At 64.7% G+C, this 18,461-nt stretch overlaps 4 protein-coding genes across 4 annotated transcripts; 3 read left to right on the top strand and 1 right to left on the bottom strand.

Annotated features, from left to right (window-relative positions):
* Positions 1-1,259: 1,259 nt before the first annotated feature.
* On the bottom strand, positions 1,260-4,021 carry EMIHUDRAFT_434718 (hypothetical protein). The gene is made up of 13 exons (XM_005781805.1): positions 3,991-4,021; positions 3,748-3,923; positions 3,665-3,682; positions 3,443-3,531; positions 3,271-3,370; positions 3,125-3,199; positions 2,790-3,065; positions 2,441-2,721; positions 2,263-2,371; positions 2,103-2,190; positions 1,933-2,066; positions 1,786-1,891; positions 1,260-1,719 (listed from the first exon to the last, which is right to left on the bottom strand). The coding sequence occupies exons 4-13, from the start codon at positions 3,497-3,499 to the stop codon at positions 1,356-1,358; spliced, it is 1,590 nt and encodes a 529-aa protein (XP_005781862.1). The 5' UTR covers positions 3,500-3,531; positions 3,665-3,682; positions 3,748-3,923; positions 3,991-4,021; the 3' UTR covers positions 1,260-1,355.
* A 3,578-nt stretch (positions 4,022-7,599) lies between these two features.
* EMIHUDRAFT_353348 (hypothetical protein) lies at positions 7,600-8,148 on the top strand (the record flags this gene model as incomplete). The annotated part of the gene is made up of 1 exon (XM_005781804.1): positions 7,600-8,148. One exon carries the CDS (start codon positions 7,600-7,602, stop codon positions 8,146-8,148), a length of 549 nt encoding a protein of 182 aa, XP_005781861.1.
* A 2,056-nt stretch (positions 8,149-10,204) lies between these two features.
* On the top strand, positions 10,205-11,142 carry EMIHUDRAFT_463064 (hypothetical protein; the record flags this gene model as incomplete). The annotated part of the gene is made up of 1 exon (XM_005781803.1): positions 10,205-11,142. One exon carries the CDS (start codon positions 10,205-10,207, stop codon positions 10,976-10,978), a length of 774 nt encoding a protein of 257 aa, XP_005781860.1. The 3' UTR covers positions 10,979-11,142.
* A 3,984-nt stretch (positions 11,143-15,126) lies between these two features.
* On the top strand, positions 15,127-16,568 carry EMIHUDRAFT_99818 (hypothetical protein; the record flags this gene model as incomplete). The annotated part of the gene is made up of 6 exons (XM_005781802.1): positions 15,127-15,261; positions 15,409-15,543; positions 15,607-15,709; positions 15,916-16,058; positions 16,119-16,154; positions 16,299-16,568. 6 exons carry the CDS (start codon positions 15,127-15,129, stop codon positions 16,566-16,568), a joined length of 822 nt encoding a protein of 273 aa, XP_005781859.1.
* Positions 16,569-18,461: the final 1,893 nt, after the last annotated feature.

Raw genomic sequence — 18,461 nt, 5'->3', positions numbered from 1 at the left:
CTCAGTGACTCGGAAGGGCTTGCCTTGGCGCTGCTTGTGCCCACACACTGCGCAGGTGATCCTGGCTGAAGGCATGCCGTACGAGCGCTCAGCGCGTTCGCGGCAAGCCCGTTCCGCGGCGGGCGGGAGCGGGCTGTTCACAGTGAATCCGGCTCGGATTGCCCCTCGAACCGCACGCGAAGTGGTACTTTGGCATGCTCGTGCAAGTCGCCATTTTCGACTTTTTTGCTCATTCTTCTTGCGGGCCTCAGCGGCCCTAGTCCCACCAGCAAGCAGCCGGCTGCATGGGTCAAGAGGGTGCGTTTGAACGGTCGTTTTAAAGGTGTGAAAATCAGCTCCGCAGGCTTTATTCTTGTGTGTGTCGAAAGTCGGACATGGTAGCCCGACCCCACGCTGACTCCCCCAGGGCCCGGAGTGTGCTGAAGTCCCTCGCCAGAGTGCGCGCGCGTGAAGCAACGACCCGCTTCACCGCATGATTTTGCCAGCAGCTTTGGTGGTGCTCAGCGTTCTTCAACCGCCACCCTTCGCCGACCTCCAGCCGCAGCCCCAGGTGCAGAGCTTCCTTCGAGCAGACGTGCTCCGGCGCAGCCGCGAGCTCACTAGCCTCGGCTGGGTCGGACGCGCCTGGCTCGTCGCTCCGCTCGTCGTGGAACGGCTGCTGCCCGGGGCCTTCCGGCTATCGGCGTATTCGCCAGCCGCGGCGGCGTGTTTTGCCTGTCCATCTGGCCGTGTCGAGTGCACCCTCCGCGAGAGCAGCCTCATCGGAGGTCCGAAAGGCATCCCCTTCCACCTCTCGTTAACGAGAGACGCGCAGTCGCGTATAATCGCCGCGAGCTTGCGCGGCATCGGCTGCGACCTCTGCGGCGACGGCGAGGCGGCAGCGATGCGCCGGATGGAGGAGCGAGACGTCTCCCTCCTGTGTGCCGCAATCAACGACGACAGTAGGGTGCGCAAGCTGGTGGTGAAGGCCATCACGAGCACCATCTTCGACAGGCTGCCTAACGTCATGCGAGCCGCGCGGGAGGGAGAGGCGGTGGAGGCGTGCGGCGCAGAGGAGGCCTTCCTCCCCAGGGAAGAGCTGTACGGGAGAGAGGGCAGCAGCATGAAGTGGGTCCAGCAGGTCTCTGGCTACTTCTTTGCGCAGTCGCGCCTGCAGCGCGTGCGGTTTGCGTCGCAGCCACGCGTGCGCCTCCTCTTCTACTTCGACCCGAGCGAGCCGATCAACTCGGAGGAGCCAGGCCGCATCGTAAACCCGGAGGTGGTGAACTGCGTTTTTTTGTAAAATCAAAGAGGGCGGCACTCGCTCTAAAAGCGTTGGCGCGGTTGGGACTAGGGTTGGGAGGTGTCGACGAGACTTAGCCCGTCCGACCCGAGCTTCCCTGCTTCATCTTCATGCCGCCGCCCTTGGTGACGACCCGCTTCTTCTTCTTCTTCGCCGCCTCCTCCTTCGCCTTCGCCTTCGCCGCCCTCGCCGCCGCCTCCTCCGCCGCCTCGTCGCCGCCGCCAGCCTCCGTGCGGCGCCTGAGATGCAGCCGCGCCGTCGCCCACCGCACACTCGCACCCGCCTTCTTGTCGTGCCCGGCGGCCGCCGCCGCGACGAGGCCGTCCGCGCCCGCGGCGAAGCAAGCTCCGGCGTGTCGGCGCGCGACGGAGATGCTCGCCACCAGAGGTAGCGGCGACCGCCGCCGCTCGCGCCGCTCCGCGGCCGGACGGCCGAGCCTAATCAGTGCTGGTGCTGGTGGGCATGTTGACAGGTGTGGTTGGTCGGCGGGTGGGCGGGCGGGCCGGCGGATGTCGTACAGATGGATGGCCTCGTCTGGGCCGGGGGGCAGATGAAGGAGGTGGCCGCTCCAGTGGCCGTCGACGCCGGCGTCGATGTGGACGCAGCCGCCTGCGGGACTGTCACGGACGTGTCTCGGACTTGCCACGGACATGGCTGGCGGCGAAATGCGCGGCCGCCGTCCGGCGCAAGAAACGGGGCGTGGCCAGCCCCGTCCGCTGGCGCCGTTGCGGACGCGACGGGCCCGGGCGACGAGCAGCGAGGGTCCCACAGTGCCACCGTCCGCCTGAGTCGTTGAACGAGCGGATCAATCCATCTCAACCCGCAGCGCGGCTCCCGCAGAGCCGCTGTGCGCCGGCATGCGAGCGCGAGCAAGCCCCACCCTGGCGAGTAGCACGCGAGACGAGCGCCTAAGGCATGGTTCCGAGAAGGATCAGGGAAGGGGCCGGGTCCTCCCACCCCTAGTTCACGCGAGGGCGTGCCGGCGACACACGGCGGCGGCTCCTCGCCGGTCTCGCCGACAGCAAACACGTCGAGTTCGGCGCTCTCGGCGGTAGGGCTCGACGCCCACCGCTGCTGCCCCGTCTCCACCTACCTCGGGCAGTCTCGAATGAGCTCGGCCAATCTCGGCGCCCGCCGCTGCCGCCCCCGAACCCCCACGTCGATGGCGACGCCCAGCAAGTTCCAGCCCGCGTACAGCGCGCTCGCCCCGCGCTGCACGCCTCCATCCGCGAGCGAGACTAGAGGCAGCCGCCCCGACTGCCAGAGGCGGCCCAAACCGCCCTGCTCCGGCAGCTCGTCTCGCCCGCCGAAACTGAGCGCGCCCTCCGCCACGTCGAACGAGAGAGCGCCGCGCCAGCTCTCATGCGCTGTCCGCGCGCCGGGCGGTGCGTCGGCGGAGCGCCAGCCATCGAGGCTCGCGCTGCTCACCGTGATCAGGCCTACGAACCATCACCGACCACCTTAGGCACTTCGCACAGGAACGGGCTGCTGCTCACCGCGGCCGGACCGTCTCGATACGCACTCGCGATGACCACAGGCTCCGCGAGCGGCGTGTAGCGGCCTCCTCCTCCCTCTCGCTCGCCGTCGCCATCGTCCTCCCCGCCCCCCTCCTCCGCCTCATCCGCCGCCTCCGCATCCTCCGCCGCCACCGCATCACCGGCGGCGCCGCCTCCGCCTCCGCCCCCGCCCCCGCCCCCGCGCCGTGCCCCCGCCCTGCCTGTCCCCTGCAGCAGCACCACGCTGCACATCACCTCCCTCGGCTCCAGTCCGCCGGCGGGGTCGCCTAGTGCTCATCGCAGGTGACGGACCCCAAGCGACCAGTGACAGCTGCGGCGAGCCCACCTCCCCGCGGAGAGAAGGGGCCGCGCTGTGTCCGGCTCTCGAGCGGCTCCTCCAGATCGAGCAGGTACAGCCGGCCTAATCTCGGTGCAATCTCCGGGTCATCTCGGCTGGTCTCGCCTCCTCCAGGAAGAGCAAGCACAGCCGGCCGTCGACGTCGCCGACGGCAGCGACCGTCCGACAACCAGCCACGTCGCACGCGCCCTTGCGCACGCCGACGACCCCGACGTCGCAGCCGAATGGCTGCTCCTGCCATTCATGAATGCTCGTTGACAACCACAGTCACGGATCACAGCCGCTCGACCAGACGAGCGGCTTCTCCTTGAGCGCCATCGCGCCGAGGCGGCGGCCGCTCTTCGCCTCCCAGAGCCGCACCATCTTGCCGCGGTGCGTCGACAGGCCGAGCGAGCCTGAGGGAGATGGACCGAGGTGGCCTGGGATGGACCATAGATGGCCCGAGATTGCCCCGCGCGAGCCTGCGATCGCGGCGGACGTCAGCTCGCCCAGCGGCAGCTCGGACGGCGGCTCGAGAGAGGCGCGCGCCCAGCCGTGGAGAGAGGCCTAGGCTCGCAATCTCGGGTCATCTCGAGCAACCTCGCGGCATCTCCCCTCCCAGCCGTGGAGGCCTCGCTCACGCAACACTCGCGCCTCGCCGCCGCCTCGCCGCCCTCGCCGCCCCTCTCCTCGCCGCCCCTCTTCTCGGCGCCGCCGCCGAAGACGTTCGCGCGCTTCTCCTCCCACACGCCCGGCGTGCCGACGATGGCGGCGAGTGAAGAGCAGACTGCAGCCAGCGAGCACGCTCCTAGTCAGGGCCGACAAGGGTTGGTGAGGGTCTGGGTTGTTAGTGTAGTGGCTGCCAGCGAGCGGGCCTCCGACGCCGAGCCGCGAGAGGACTTGCAGCCACGCGTCGGCAGGCATCTCGGCAACCACGTCGAAGGCGGTGGCGGGGGCGTCCGCGCCGCCCTCCGGGGCCGCGGCGGCCGCCTCGTGGCGGAACTTGCACTTGGCGCCCTTATTGCACTTGCCGAGCTCGAAAAACCTGCAGATCGGCCGCACGTCCTCTGCGCTGATGTCGAGCGACGTCACGGCCGCCTTGATCTCCTTGAGCTGGCGCTCCGCCGCAGCCTTCTCACTCCGCCTAGCCTCCCGCTCCGACTCCTTCTGCAAGGCGCGCTGCTCGGCATACTTGCGCATCTCCTTTGCCCGCTCCTTTGCCGCCTGCCCGCCGCCGCCGGGCTTCCACGACAGGTCCTTCTCGCCGTCGAGCGGAGCAGCGTGGCCGGGCTTGCCGTGCTCCTGGCGCCAGGCCATTTGTTAAATGATAGTACAGGTCCCGGCTTTGGTTTCACAACGCGTTTGGTCCTCGCTATGGTACGGCTCACCAGATGCGACAGGAGGGCTAAAATCCGGAATATAGACTGCCAAGAGGGTGCTCTAGGCCGCGAAGACACCACACACGGTCTCCCTACTCATGCGCGGCTAGCAGGAGGGTGCCAAAAATGAGGCGCGTTGTGAAACCGCAGCTGGCCCCGCCGACGGGTAGCACAGGTCATGAGTGAGGCCACGCCAGCTGCCTCGGGTGCTCCGTGTGGTCGGCCTGGACCTTGCCGCAAGCCTCGAGCAGCGGAGAAGCACTGTCCTTGAAGTCCAGACATGCTTCGCCGCCGTGGCGCAGCGCCGCAGTGCGAGCGAGCACTGCAGTGCAGTGATCGCTTGGACTGCGGCACCCATCGACTCCCTGCGCTCCGGGCACACATTGGCAAATGTGCCGGCGGCCTTGTGGACGGCTCGGGCACGATCTGCACGACGGCGCGGCGTCGCGAGGCGGCCGTGTTGTGAAAACGAAGCTGTTGCGAAACCGAAGCCAGGACCTGTAGGGAGGCAGTGTGGTCGGAGGGGGGGGGGGGGGGGCGCCCGGTCGCCCTGGGTTCCTTCTCCTACCCGGATAGGGGGTCTGCCGTGGCTGGCCCCTCCCAGATAGGTAGGTAGGTTGGTCTTGTTTGGCCCAAAAGGGCCCTGCAATAGGTACGTACCACCCATTTTCATCTTTTTTCGCTTCGCTGCGCGGCCTGGGGATAGGTAGGTAGGTAGGGCGTTTTGGCGCGAGTCAGTCCCAACAGGACCCCCTATCCGGGTAGGAGCCGGAACCCTGGAGCGAATGCCTTTCGCGGGAGAAAAATAATTAGCACGGGCCCTCAGGCTCAGCGGAGCTGGGAAGAGGAGGACCGCCGCAAGCGGCGTGGCGTGGAGCGGTTGAGCATCCCTCCGGGGGCCCCTCTGCGCCGGGGAGGCGTTGTTGGAGGCTAGGACGCAAGCGTCCGTCGCCCTTTTCAAACTCGGGGCCCACTCCGCTACCTACGCTCCGACCCGAATTTGGAGGGCCTAAAAGTTTAAGGTGTTGCTGCGCAAAAGGGGTCGGACACAGGGCGCAGCTCATGCTAAGAGCTAGAAGGGGAGCTAGAGAGAACGACTACCCTGTCCCGTTATTGCGTAGGTAGGTAGGTAGAAAGGTGAAGAACAGCCAGGCTCGGACTGGACACCAACGCGGTATGGGTGGACGCTAGACAGATGATGACGACACGCACGAGCGACACACAGACACAAACAGGCTCACAAGACACACAGCCAGCGGGCTGCCACACACCTTGAGTAGGCGTACACATAACTCAAGGCCACATCCTCCCTGTTGCCCCCCCCAGCACTCCAAGGTGCCAAGAGAACAAACAAGGGCACAACAAACAACAGACAACAGGAAGTGACATGCGAGGCTAGAGCAGGCTTGCTCTACCTCCAGCAATCTCTCCGGCCGGCGAGGCACGGTCGAGACCGTGTGTGGGGTCATGTGAGGTGTCTATGGACGCTCTCTTCACAGGCTAGCTGCCTACTGCTAGCCCTATCTCGCACTCACGGGTGATGACAATTCATTGTATGAGTGTATGCGAGCAGAAGCGCGTGTGCTAATTCTAGGCCGCACGTCGTGGCACTATGACGGAGGTAGACGTGCGGCCTCAGCGCGCCCACCGCAGGCTCGGCAGTGCGCGCGTGTTAGCGAGAAAGTTGCGGGTAGAGCCATGCCCGACTTTTCGAAGACGAGCCCCACGCCACGGATGCCAGCCGTGCCTTCGCGGGAGTCGTCTCTCGAGCCGCGTCCCGTCGGCACTGTCCTCGAGTAGCCCCGCCTTGGCGGCACACACTCTCGACCAGGACAGTCCGGCCTACGGGAACGCGTCGCGCGCCGGCGACGATTGCGGCGTGGTCTTTGTGAAGCGAAGATGGCACGACCACCGCCCTGCTTCGCAGACCGGGCAAGGAGGGGCCTGCTCCCGTTCCGCGAGGGACAGGAGGTCTCCCCCCCTCCCCCGGCCTGAGCAGCGGCGGATGGAAGGCAGCCCCTTGAGTCGAGGGCGGCACGACCATTGTTCTGCATCAAAGGTTTCCCCCGTCAGGACAGATGGTCGCGCCGCCCCGCTCCGCCCCGCCCGCCGCCGCGCCGCGCCGCCGCCCGATGATTATTAAGTAATAATTAATTAACAAATAATTAATTACCCCACCGCCGCCGCGCCGCCCCGCCCTGCGTCGCCCGCTGCCTCGCCGCGCCGCCGCCTCGCGCCGCCCGCCGCCGCGCCACTCCACCGCCCGATATTGCGTACACCAACACCACAAAAGCTCTCTCTCTCCTGTCCTCACTCAGAGCACAGAGGGGGGTCACAACTACCGAGTCTCTCGACTAGCTGCCACGTTGCCGACCGAGAGCGGATCTCCTCCTGCTCCGCAAGGAGGGTGGCCAAGGCTAAAGTCTTGCCGGAGCCGCCGAGCGTGTTGACGACTTGGAGAAGGTCGCCCTTGTACTTGTACTTGTAGAGATGCTCGAGGGGGTGCTTTGTGGGGCGGTGCGCAGCCAGGCCAGCAGTGAGGGGAGGCGCACCCTCACTCTCCTCGGTTGCAGAGCTCGTCGGAGGCTGCGTCACGACGGGAGGGTCGCGACAGCAGTCCTCGGGCGAGCCGACGCGCATGTCCAACCAGCGCTGGGACTCGTTGTGACGGCAGACGCCGGCTGCCTCTCCAACCGCTTCTGCAGCGTCCTTCTTTGCCCGTGCATGGGCTCGATCCGATTCCGCAGCGTGTCGTCCCCAGCGGCGGTGCTGCGCGGGAGGCGGCCGCGGGCACGCTGGGCTCGATCAGCTTGTGTGAATTTCGGCGTCCGCCGAAATTCAAGGTCCGTCGGTCTCTTTTGACCGCGGCGTTAGAGAGAGTCTTTGCTTGTCATGCCTTTTGCCTTCTCTCTGGCGCTCCCGCTCCTGGCCGGTGTGTTTACACCGACAATGTCCCTTGGTCAGAAAGAAAACATATAGGCCAAGGGAGGGATGGGAGGACGGCACGCCGCCACAAGGGATTTTAAGGATGTCCCTGGTGGAATTCGAGTCTCTTTTTGTCCCTAGCGCGCGCCGCCCCATGTACGCAGGGATCCCTACACACGTATGCTGATCAGCGCGGCTCTCGCGCAGCTCGCTCTGCACGCCGACCCATCCGGCGTCCCGGCGGTCCACCACAGCGCTCGGCGGCTAATCTTACTCCGGCCCGCTGCCACTGTGGCCGCCACCGAGACCGCCGACGCGCTGGCGGAGCACTTTGGCGCCGACGTGCGCTTCGTCCTGGCGTCGCCCACGCCAGCGTCGCTTGGCGGCGCCGAGCATCTTGCCGCGCGGCTCTCGCCGACGGTCATCGGCGGGCTCGGCGTGGAGACATCACAGGGCTTGGCAGGCGAGGCGGCGGCGCGGGAGGAGGCCCTCGCGGTGAGAGACTTTGTGATTCGCGGGACGCGGGACGGCTCGGCTAGCGTGATTGTGAGCGACGAGCGAGGGCTGCACGAGATTCTCGCGGAGGCACTGGGCTCGGAGGAGGCCGCATGCGTGCCCGACTCGTCGGTGAGCGTGCTCGACTTTGGCCCAGGCTCCTGGCCAGCAGTCGTGGCCGACGAGCCGCCGACCGCGCAAATCATCGGCTTTACGCCCTCTCGCTCCAGCTGAGAGCCTAGTAGCGGCACGACCGTATCGGCGTTTGTCGGTTTCACGAGTCGCCGCAAAGCGTGAAAGCGATAGGATGAGAACAATCATGAAGAACGCCGAAAGCGCGAAAATTCTGGCAATAAAGTTGTAAGTTCCTTCCAGCTCCCGACCCAAACCTCGAGACCTCACCGGTGGGACACCGCGCTCGTCTCGTAAACCCGCGCGGCAGAGCACAGCTGCCCCTGTGCGGGCAGAAGCAGAGGTGGACAAGAAGGTGGCGCAGGCGGCGCACGCGCGGGCGTGGGCGCGTGGCTGCAGGCAGAGGCTGGCGGCGTGGCGGCAGCGCGCTGGCGGCGGCTGGCCCCGCGGGCTCCCAAGGCTGGTGCACCTCACGGGCACCGGCGGGCACCGCGGCGGCGCCCCCAGCCACACCTCAGTGGCACCTCCCCTCGGCTGACAAGGCAGGCACCATGGGCGGGGCGGGGCCGGTGGAGGGCTGGAGGAGGAGCTCGCAGGGCTGGTGGATTAACATTAACACACCTCAGGGGCAGCTCTGACTACAGATCGTGCCAACACTTGGCGCAGAGGTCGGTGTTAACACAGTTGAACGGCAGTCCCAAAACAAGCGTTAACACAGCCGTTAACACGGTGTTGACACACGCTCCGGGTAAAACCCGGGTATACCTGCAAAAAACCGGGTATACCCGAGAAATACCTGGGTCCGCGTCAATGCCGCGCGCGCCCTACTCCCAGGGCCACTGCGCCAACTGCAGCGCGCACCATCTGCTCAAGTACGCGCACCGCACCATGTGCTGCCGCTACAAGTGCCAGAAAGCGGCTGCGGCGCAGCGGCAGGCGCGGCTGGCAGGTGGCGGTGCGGACGATGCGGTCGTGCCGACATTCTGCTTCAAGATTGATGCGGTGCTCGGCATGCGCTTCTGCGAGCCCGAGCAACTCATCGCAAAGAAGCGGCGCAACAGGCTGGCTGCTGCCGACAAGGCCGTGTGCTACCTCACGCGAGGCACCTTCAAAGAGGACAGCAATGACGCTGGATTCATCGACACGCGCTGGGTGGAGCTCGAGGAGCTGTACGAGAACTGTGGCAAGACGCCGCTGAAGAATGCGCTCAAGAAGTACCGAAAGGCGGAAGAGGAGGATGTGGATGCAGCGATTGCCGACTTCGCAATCGCAGCTGCGGGTGTGAAGTGAATATGCTAGACGGCGGGTCAACACCTCCCGAGGGGCGGTGTTAACACGTTTTAACACCTCTACGGCTGTGGTGTTAACCGTTAACGTGTCAACACCGTGTTAACGTTAATCCACCAGCCCTCCGAACGAACCACGAACGAACCACGAGTTCACCGAACCAGTTCACGAACCAGTTCGCCAGTTCGCCGGCGAACTCGAAGGGCTGCAGCCCTGAGGAGGAGGAGAAGAAGGAGGAGGCAACGGCAATGGTGGCCTAGATGGTGGCCTGCCGTGAGGCACCTCCGCATAGTTACCGACCCCTTGGGGTCGGTGCAGCACTGTCCCGACGGATCAACCCAACCTTCACTTCCTCACCATTTGGCGGGCCATCGCCATAACTCGGCTCAGCAGGCCATCATTCACTGCCCCACTTCAGGGGTAGTTAGCTCGTGCCAACCCTCTTCGGGCTCTGCGGAGTTTCTCTCAGCCTCATTCTCTTCGTCTTCGACTTCGCCCCCCCACCGCGCTTCACCGCCCTCTGCGCATGTCTTGTCGCCCTAGGGGCTCGGGCCCAGGCCTGAACTCCACACTGTGCACTGTTGCAGATTGTCCCTTGTAACGTGAGAGAGTGCGTCTTGTCTTCTTGTGTCTGTATCCGCGTTCTCTCGTAAAAACTCTCCTGACCGTGTGAGTCTGTGACTCGTCTCATCTGACATCTCGCCATAGATCTCGCCCTCACACACTTTGGAGATCACACTCTCAACGCACGAGCGCACGACGCGGGTACAATAAACAAATAAATAAATAATAAAACGGACATCCCAAGCTATCGCTGGAAAAAGAAAGATGATTTCTTTTCTTCGGCGAGAGAGAAGCCCGCACACACTCGATGCCGCTCCCCAGCACCACTGCAGCCCCCGTCGCCCGGTTCGGCATACTCGCGGCCATGCCGGCGGAGATCGCCGCCCTCCGCAAGGTGGTCACAGACCAGGTCGAGCACAAGCGCGGCGAGGTCTTTAGCTTCACGACAGGGAAGCTGGAGGGGTGCGAGGTTGTCTTTGGCGCCTCCAACGTCGGCATGGTGTTCGCGGCGTCCGCCGCCACCACGATGATCTCCGAGTTCGGCGCCACTAAGCTCGTCTTCTCCGGCGTGGCGGGCGGGCTCCTCGCCGGCCAGTCGATCGGCGACATCGTACTCGGCGCCTCGGTGATCAATTACGACATGGACTGCCGCGCGTTCAAGTACCCTTGGGACCCGAGCTACCAACTGCGGCTGGGCGAGACGCCCTTCGTCGAGTGGGCGCACGTCTACCCTGCAGACCCGGAGCTCCTCAAGGTAGCGCGCGGCGCGCCGCCGCCCGCCGGCGCGGCGCTGAGCGAAGGCCGCATCGCGTCGGGGTCGAAGTTTTGCGACACCGCGATGAAGGCCGAGATGGCGGCGACCCACTGGTGCCACCTCGGCGATCCCGCCTGCTGCGAGATGGAGAACGCCGCCGTCGCGCAGGTCTGCCGAGCATACTCTGTGCCGTACCTCTCTCTGCGCGCGCTGTCCGACCTCGCGACCGGCGACGCGGCGGCGGACTTCAACGCCTTTTGCGACGCCGCCGCGGACAACCTGCTGCCCATCGTGCGGCACGTCGTGCGGTACTCTCCGAGCTCATGAGCTGTGTCGGTTACATCTAGGTATACGTCGTTTTGGCGCGAGAGCCGAGATATCTGAGTCGAGCTCGCGACCCGGGCATATATTCTCAATCTCATGTGTGGGGCCAGGCACGGCAACGCGCGCAGCGAGTGGCTGAATTCGAGTAAAAAACGCAGCTCGCGCTCGCTCAGGAGGTCAGCCCACCGGCCTTTTTCTACCGCCGCGCAAACTAGTCCACAGCTCTCCACAGCTCTATAATACTATCTTTGAGCCCTCTCACTGGCTGTCAGACTGTCAGGTGCTGTCAGGTGATCTGTCGGGCTGTCGGGCAGCTGTCAGGCACTGTCAGGTGCCTCTGTCAGACCAGCTGTCAGGTGCTGTCAGTGCTGTCGGGTGCTGTCGGGTGCGTGTCTGACAGTCGAGGGGATCTGTAGCTGCACTTGAGGCAAACTGCGGGTAAATAAATATTTTTGAACGGATGAACGCGAGCTCGTGGGGTCCACGAAAGCACCGCTTGGCGGTGTCAGAACCGCCCTCTTTGACCCTGGGGGGCCGAATCTGCGCCCTCTGGGCCCCGGCGGCGGTCCCGGAGAGGGCCAGCACGCGGGCTCCGCCGACGCTCTCGCAACGCGGGTCGCGCCGCGCGCCTCCCGGACGAAGCGTGTTGGTGCGCGACGGCGATCCCCGCCTGCAGGGAGCGGAGCACACGCGTCGGATGGCGAGGGCAGCACAAATATTGCACTCACGTCCCAGTATGGCAGCAGCCGGACGGGTTGGGTGGCGTGAGGGCAGGGTGGTGAGGATGATTCCACAGATCTCGCTGGAAATGGCCGTGTCCTTCCCGGGGGAGGCAGGCGAGCACGCACCTCGCGTCCGAGCGCGAGTCGACGAGTGGTCGCCGAGAGATCGCCGAACCACTTTCGAGTGCGCGCGCACACAGCACAGCTGCGGGTTGTAACTCGACTGCCGATCGCGCGTGCGGGATGTAAACGCAGCTCGCTGGCGCCAGTGCACGGTGGCAGGGACTGGAGGCTCGGCCGAAGGGGAAGAGCAGTCCTCAATCGTCACGTGGAGGTCGCTGGGCTGGATCCATCGAACTGCCACACACCTGGAGCGGAGGCACATCAGGTCTTGCGGCACACTCTCCGACAGATGCATGCCTTTTGAGCAAGCCCACGCGCCTCCACCGTCGCGTAGTATGCCAGCGGCACGCCGGTACGCCGACGAGTCGTGCGCGCTCGGCAGTAATCGGCGTTGAGACTGCCTAGCGCGCACATCGAGAGCGCCGAGTTGTGTTGCCGCGAGGAATCCTGCTCGAAGATGGGGTCCGAGCGGCGCCTGATCGCATGGGATGGATCAGTGGGGCTATCACGTGGGTACTAGGCCTGCTCAGTCAGGAGTTGGCGAGTGTGTGGGAGATTCACGCCCGTCGCTCAACGTCTGTTGAAAAACTGTTCGCTGAGCAAGCTCACGGTCGAGCGGGCTTGACGCGCGCTTCAGGATAGCAAGAGGCGTGCCCACTCCCCTGAGGAGCGTGCGGGCACGCCTGGGAATCGATGTGGAGCGACCATGGACTGGGATGACAGCCGGCGAAGCGCTGCGCCAAAACCATGGGCGCCGAAAAGCGTCCGCCCTCGGCGTGCTGGACGCTTCACGGCGGAGGCTGTGAAGTCGCGGCATCGAGTTCAACCTGAGCGCACGCACGCACCGTGCTGGGGAGGAGTTGGCCTGCGAGCGGCGAGCGCTCCCGAGCGCGCGGCGCCCCGTTCTGGCCATCTTGCGCTTTACCACCACAAAATCGCCTCCATTTTGCGCGCCTCCGGTGGCAGGTCTAGCCGGGCCCGATTGATGAAACTTTTGATGGTTGCGCGCCGGATCTCGACTCCACCGTGCTACGGTGCGTCCCAAAGCAAAACTTGTGGCAGAGGGGCCAGATTGGCCGATTTATAACGACTGGACAGCGTCTGAAGGCTATTTTGCGGCGACACCGATACGCGGTTGAGGGCCCACGGTTGTGGCTAGTGGAGGGTGCTGTACAATCCGAGGGCGTTCCCGTGGCCTCACGGGCCCGGTCGACGATCGTGGCCAGAAAATTCAAAAAGTTTCATCCGTGGGGGCGAGATATTTAACTGTCTAGCTCGATTTTGACCCATAACTAGACAGAACGGCCCCAAATCGGCCCGGAACCGACCCGTGGGCCCGTCTGCCGCACCCAGCTCCGCCGGGAGGGGCGCGCGCCGTTCCCCGCGGGTCGGGCGGGCCACGCAGACACGGCGGGCGAGCTTCCCGTGCCCTGTGAGAGCCGTCACACCGCCTCAAACAGGTCCCAAAGTGGGGTTTGCCTCAAGTGTAGCTGTCGGGTGCTGTCGGAGCTGTCGGGTGTTGCACTGTCAGACGCTGTCGGAGCTGTCGGAGCTGACAGGCTGCTGCTGCTGTCAGACGTTGGGCTGTTGCTGTCAGGTGCTGTCAGGTGGTGCTGTCGGGGTGCTGTCAGGCTCTGACACACACCAGCAACACTTATGACACTATCAAGTGGAGACCAGCAGGACTCTACTGGCGGCTACGCAGCTGCCCCCCTCCTACGGCGTGATCACGCCGGCGGCGGCGGCCGCCTGAGGAGCGCAGATGGCGGCGCAGGCGCAGGCGGCGGCGGCGGCACAGACGGCGGCGGCCACCCCCACCCAGACGCCGTAGGCATATGACTGTAGGGCCCCAGAAGGCTAGCTGGTAGCTTCATTTGTAGTAGCACACAGCCGCCGGTGATAGAGAGGGGTCCGCAGAGGTGGGGCGGGAGGGTTGAAAGAGAGACCCATGACCATCCCATGACTACATGGACCACACTCACATGTCTTTGCATGTAATTTTGTTACACCCTCATGGGGCACAAGAAAGAGGCTCTACGGGGTCTGTGTACGGTCTGTGCTGCTGTCGGGCTGTCAGAGCGCTGCTGTCAGACCACTGTGTGCTGTCGGGCTGTCGGGCAGCTGTCAGGCTGTCACGTTAGGGCCTGACAGCGACGGGACCCCTCGACTGTCAGACTCTGCTGTCAGACTGTCAGATACGTGCTGTCAGACTGTCAGAGAAAGTGCTGTCAGCGCTGTCGGGCTGTCGGGCACTGTCAGGCGCTGTCCGGGGTTTGCTGTCAGGCTGTCAGACCAGGGCTCAGGATACTATATAATTGAGAGGGTCTCTCAGGGGGGGAAGGACCCTGGTGAGTTGTGACCAGGGGTTGGGCGCCAGGCCCTCCTGCTCGGCTCCAGCGAGTAGACAAGTGTTACCATCAACAGAGGAGAAGGATCTGACCTCGGGGCTGATGTGACCAAGCGCTGGTAGCGTGGTTTTACCTCACACCCATGGTCTCACAGTGTGCCGGCAGTCGTCGAGCAGTGTCGCTCACATAAGCCGCAGCACAAGTGACTGAGGGCCAGTGAGGGCGAGCCCATCGCTGTCACAGCTGTGGCAGCCGCATAGTAGGCTGTGCCAACTGTGCAGAGCGTGTGAGCAGTAGAGGAGCTGCTCTCCAGGCTTCTGTCGCAAAGAGCAGCATGCCACCGAAGGCGCGCTGTCGAGGTTCGCCGAGCGCGGCGCAGAGGTTGGAGGAAGCCGCCACCGACGAAGGGCAACGCGCGGCCATCACAGCTCGCCAAGTTGATGTAGATAGATCGTTGTGTACGTACGCACTGAGCTTAGGAGAAGAGGGAGACGGGTTGTGTTCTCTAGGCCCCTAAGGGCCCTACGCGCGGCGTGAGAGCTCGGAAGCGAGCTTTGTACTGGGTCTGGGAGAAGAGAGAGAGAGAGAGGGAGAGGGGGTTGTGTTCTCTAGCTTGCTTGGCCTGTCCAAGGGTTTCCTCTCGCACCCTACCTGGTTTCCTTACCGTGTTTCCTGCTAGTTTCCCTAGAGCACCCTCTAGTTTCCTGGGGAAACTCCGTGGAAATCATCAATCAATTTCCCGCCCGGGCTCTGAGCACTGAGCTCTGAGGACTGAGCCGAGTCTGACTGAGGCTGGTTTGGGCCCCAAATCAGCCAAATCGGCAAAATACCGGGGTATTTTGGGCAGGCTGACTAACCCGCCCACCCAGGGTACCCCTCTCTCGAGCAACCATCATTGGCTCTCTCCGCTCCCCTGTGCTCCGAGACCTCGCGGTGCGAGCCGGCAGCGCCGCGTACCATGCCTCTCACCGACCAATCTGGCGACCCGGTCCCACCGCCCGCTCTGGCGTCGCTGCTCCCGCCGCACTGGAAGGAGGAGGTCGGACGATGGTTCGCGCAGGACATCCCAAAGTGGGATGTCGGAGGCTTTGTGGTCGGCGACGAGCCGCACCACGCGATGCTCCTCGGGAAGGAGCGTGCCTAGAGTATTCACGAGCGCATCAGCCTCCCTGCTGTTGACTCGGAGCTCCACGCCCCGCGGCCTTTCTCGCCGCGCTCATGCCCATCTGTGCGCACACAGGCGGCGGGCGTGCTGGCCGGCGTGCCCTTTGCAGACCAAGTCTTCCGAGAGGCGGGCTGCACCGCGACCTGGCTCGTCCCGGAGGGCCACTTCATCACCGCAGATGAGGCGGCCGCCAAGGCTCCCGTCGCGCGGGTACCGACCTTCTCCGAACCGTCCCCGAACCGTCCCCGAACCGTCTCGGAAACCTTCGCGCAGGCGCCGGTCGCGCGGGTCGAGGGCCCGACTCGCGCGCTCCTCGTCGCTGAGAGGACGGCGCTCAACATCCTGTCGCGCTGCTCCGGGGTGGCGACGGCGGGGCGTGCGGCTGAGACGCTGACCCTTCCCTGAGCTTTGGCCGTACCCTCTAGGTTGCGACGGCGGCGCACACGGCGATGGAGCTCGCACGGCAGCACGGGTGGCAGGGGCGCGTTGCCGGCACCCGCAAGACGACTCCCGGCCTCCAGAGCAGCCGAGGGGCGGCCACGAAGAAGAGCTGCGTAGACCGACGAGCAAGTCTGTGAGCAGGCTTCGGGCTGGTCGAGAAGTACGGCTTGCTCGTCGGCGGCGCCGATACGCACCGGATGGACCTCTCCCACATGGTCATGCTCAAGGACAACCACATCTGGTCGAGCGGGTCGATAGCGAGCTCCGTCGCAAAGGCGTGCTCCGTTGCTCGGCGGGCGATGCAATCGTGACACCCCGGAGGATGGCTCACGCATCCGACTCAGGCGCGTTCGGTCGCCGGCTTCTCGACCAAGATAGAGGTCGAGTGCACTTCCGAGGCGGACGCTCGCGAGGCGGAGAGGAGCCGAGAGAGGGGGGCCGAGACGAGCCGAGAAGACCCGAAGTTGTCGCCGAAGTCCTCCGGATGAGACTGCCCGAGCTGACCCGAGACCAGCCGAGGCTAGGCGGCCGGCGCCGGCGCCGACGTGCTGATGCTCGACAACTACACGCCCGCCGCGCTCAAGGAGGTCGCGGGCCGGCTCAAGGAGGAGTGGCCTCACGTGACCATCGAGGCGAGCGGCGGCATCACTTCGGCCACGATGCCGGACTTCTTCTCGCCGCACGTCGACATCATCTCGCAGGGCGCGCTCACGAACGGGTACGCCACCCTCGACTTCTCGCTCAAGGTGCCCAAGCCGGCCGCGTTCGAGCGAGAGCGCACGGTGAAGAGCTAGCCGCCAGGCCGTGTGAATGCAAGGCGTCGCGGCGTCGCCGCTGCGCTGCCAAAAGCGTCGAGACACGGTGTACTACTATCGTTCGCAAGCTACAACAGCGGCCCGCGCGCCGTGGCCCGTGAGTGGTGCAGCGGAGTAAGCTCTCCTCGCTGCGCTCAGCGGCGCGCGCCATCTCACCTCTGCGCAGCAGTGACCAGTACATCTGTACATCATCGCTTGTTATACGGTCGACGACCCAATTTTCGACTCGCGTCTGCTGACTGCTGTTACGAAATGCTTGGAACGTTGATGGCGGGCCACCGCCAGCGCCTGCGCTGCGGCGTTTTCTGCATTCTGGCTCGTGACACCAGTCGTAAATAAATAGGGACACCTCTACTGTGAGATGGGAGCGCGGGTGCGGCAGCAGGCGGGGGTGCCACACGGAGCGCACCACGAGAGGATCATGCGGGGAGAGGCGGGGAAAGAGACCCCGGGCGCCGCCACGAGGAGCGAACTCAGGGGCTGCCTCGTCTGTAAGGCCGCGAGGGACGCGACGAGGAGGGCGGCACTAAAGCGAGACCCGCTGTGTCCAGTCGCGCGGAAAGCCGCGCAGCAATGGACCGAGGAAGATGAGAACCCGCCTAGAGCGACGATGGCGCACTTGCTTAGCGGCGCCTGCCTGGGGAATAGGGAGCAGGCCAGATGGTTCCTCAGAGTAGCGCGAGCGCAGACGGGGACGGCGATCAGCAAAGTAGCCCAGGCGGCACCCGACTCCAAGGATACGCTGAAGACGCTGAGGAAAGCGCATGTCGCTGCGCTGAAGGGCTCACGCTATAGGGTGCTGGATGAGGACGGGTACGATGCACTAGCCCCAGCCGTCGGGGGGGTGTTGCCGGCGCTGGTAGATGATCTCTCGGAGAAGAGCCGGAGGGACCTTGGCGCCGGGGTCACGAGGAACTTGCAAGTCGTGGCCGAGGCGGCGACGGGAGCGGTGCAGAGGTGGATCCAGCTCAATGATGAGGCTACGGCGCGCATAATGAAGAGAGAGGAACACATCGAGTGGCTGAGGAAGCTCTTCACTGGGTGGAAGGAGGCTCGGCCGGCCTTGAGGGAGTCGCGGAGGAGGAGGGATAACGGAGGTAACGTGCAGACAGGCCAGCAGCCAGTGGGACGAACGAGGGCCACGACGGCGGCTCAAGCGGGAGGGAGCGGAGACGGTGGGCAGCGAGCGAAGTGGGTGAGACTGATGATGCTCCTTCGACTTAGGGAGCGGTTCAGCTGCTGGGCGGGCTTCAGGCTGGTGCTCACGCGAAAAGGAATCGACGCGATGTGCAAAGCATACAAGAAGAGGAGAAAGAAGAGGACGGACATCAGTGATGACGAAACAGAAGCTAGCGCAGACGAGGGCAGGGCAGACCCGGGGACGGCGGAGTCGGAGCAGACGGCATCGGCCGCCGAGGAAACGTTGGGAAGAGGCACGAGGAGGGCGGCGACCTCGACCGACTACGGAGGACCCGTCACCAGACGACGCAGGGCAGACGACGGGGAGGCGGAGCAGACGCGCAGGGCGAGACGAGGGAGGGAGCAGGATGTTGCTGAGATCAGCAGGAGGATGTACGACGAGATTAGGAGCAGCAGGGACCCGAGGGACCATGTGGAAGACGGCTAGTGCTAGTCCCCCATCGGGAGGACGACCCCGGCTAGTCGCCGACCATACCCACAAAGAACCCTGCACAAAGACCGCAGGGCGGGGACCTGTTCCTTTTTACCCATCTCCTAGTAGAGGTGTCCGTTTTATTTATTTATTTATTGTGAGATGGGTACAGCTCGCGTTTCAAAACCTTGATTTGACCATTGCGCGAAAAAGGGGTACATCTCGGTGCCTTCCATTTAGCTGCGACCCCGCCGAGTGGA

Source organism: Emiliania huxleyi (genome assembly GCF_000372725.1).
Source record: "Emiliania huxleyi CCMP1516 chromosome Unknown EMIHUscaffold_20, whole genome shotgun sequence".
NCBI classification, from domain to species: domain Eukaryota; phylum Haptophyta; order Isochrysidales; family Noelaerhabdaceae; genus Emiliania; species Emiliania huxleyi.
Note: the sequence above shows the minus strand (reverse complement) of the source record. Positions and strands in the feature narration are given on the sequence as shown.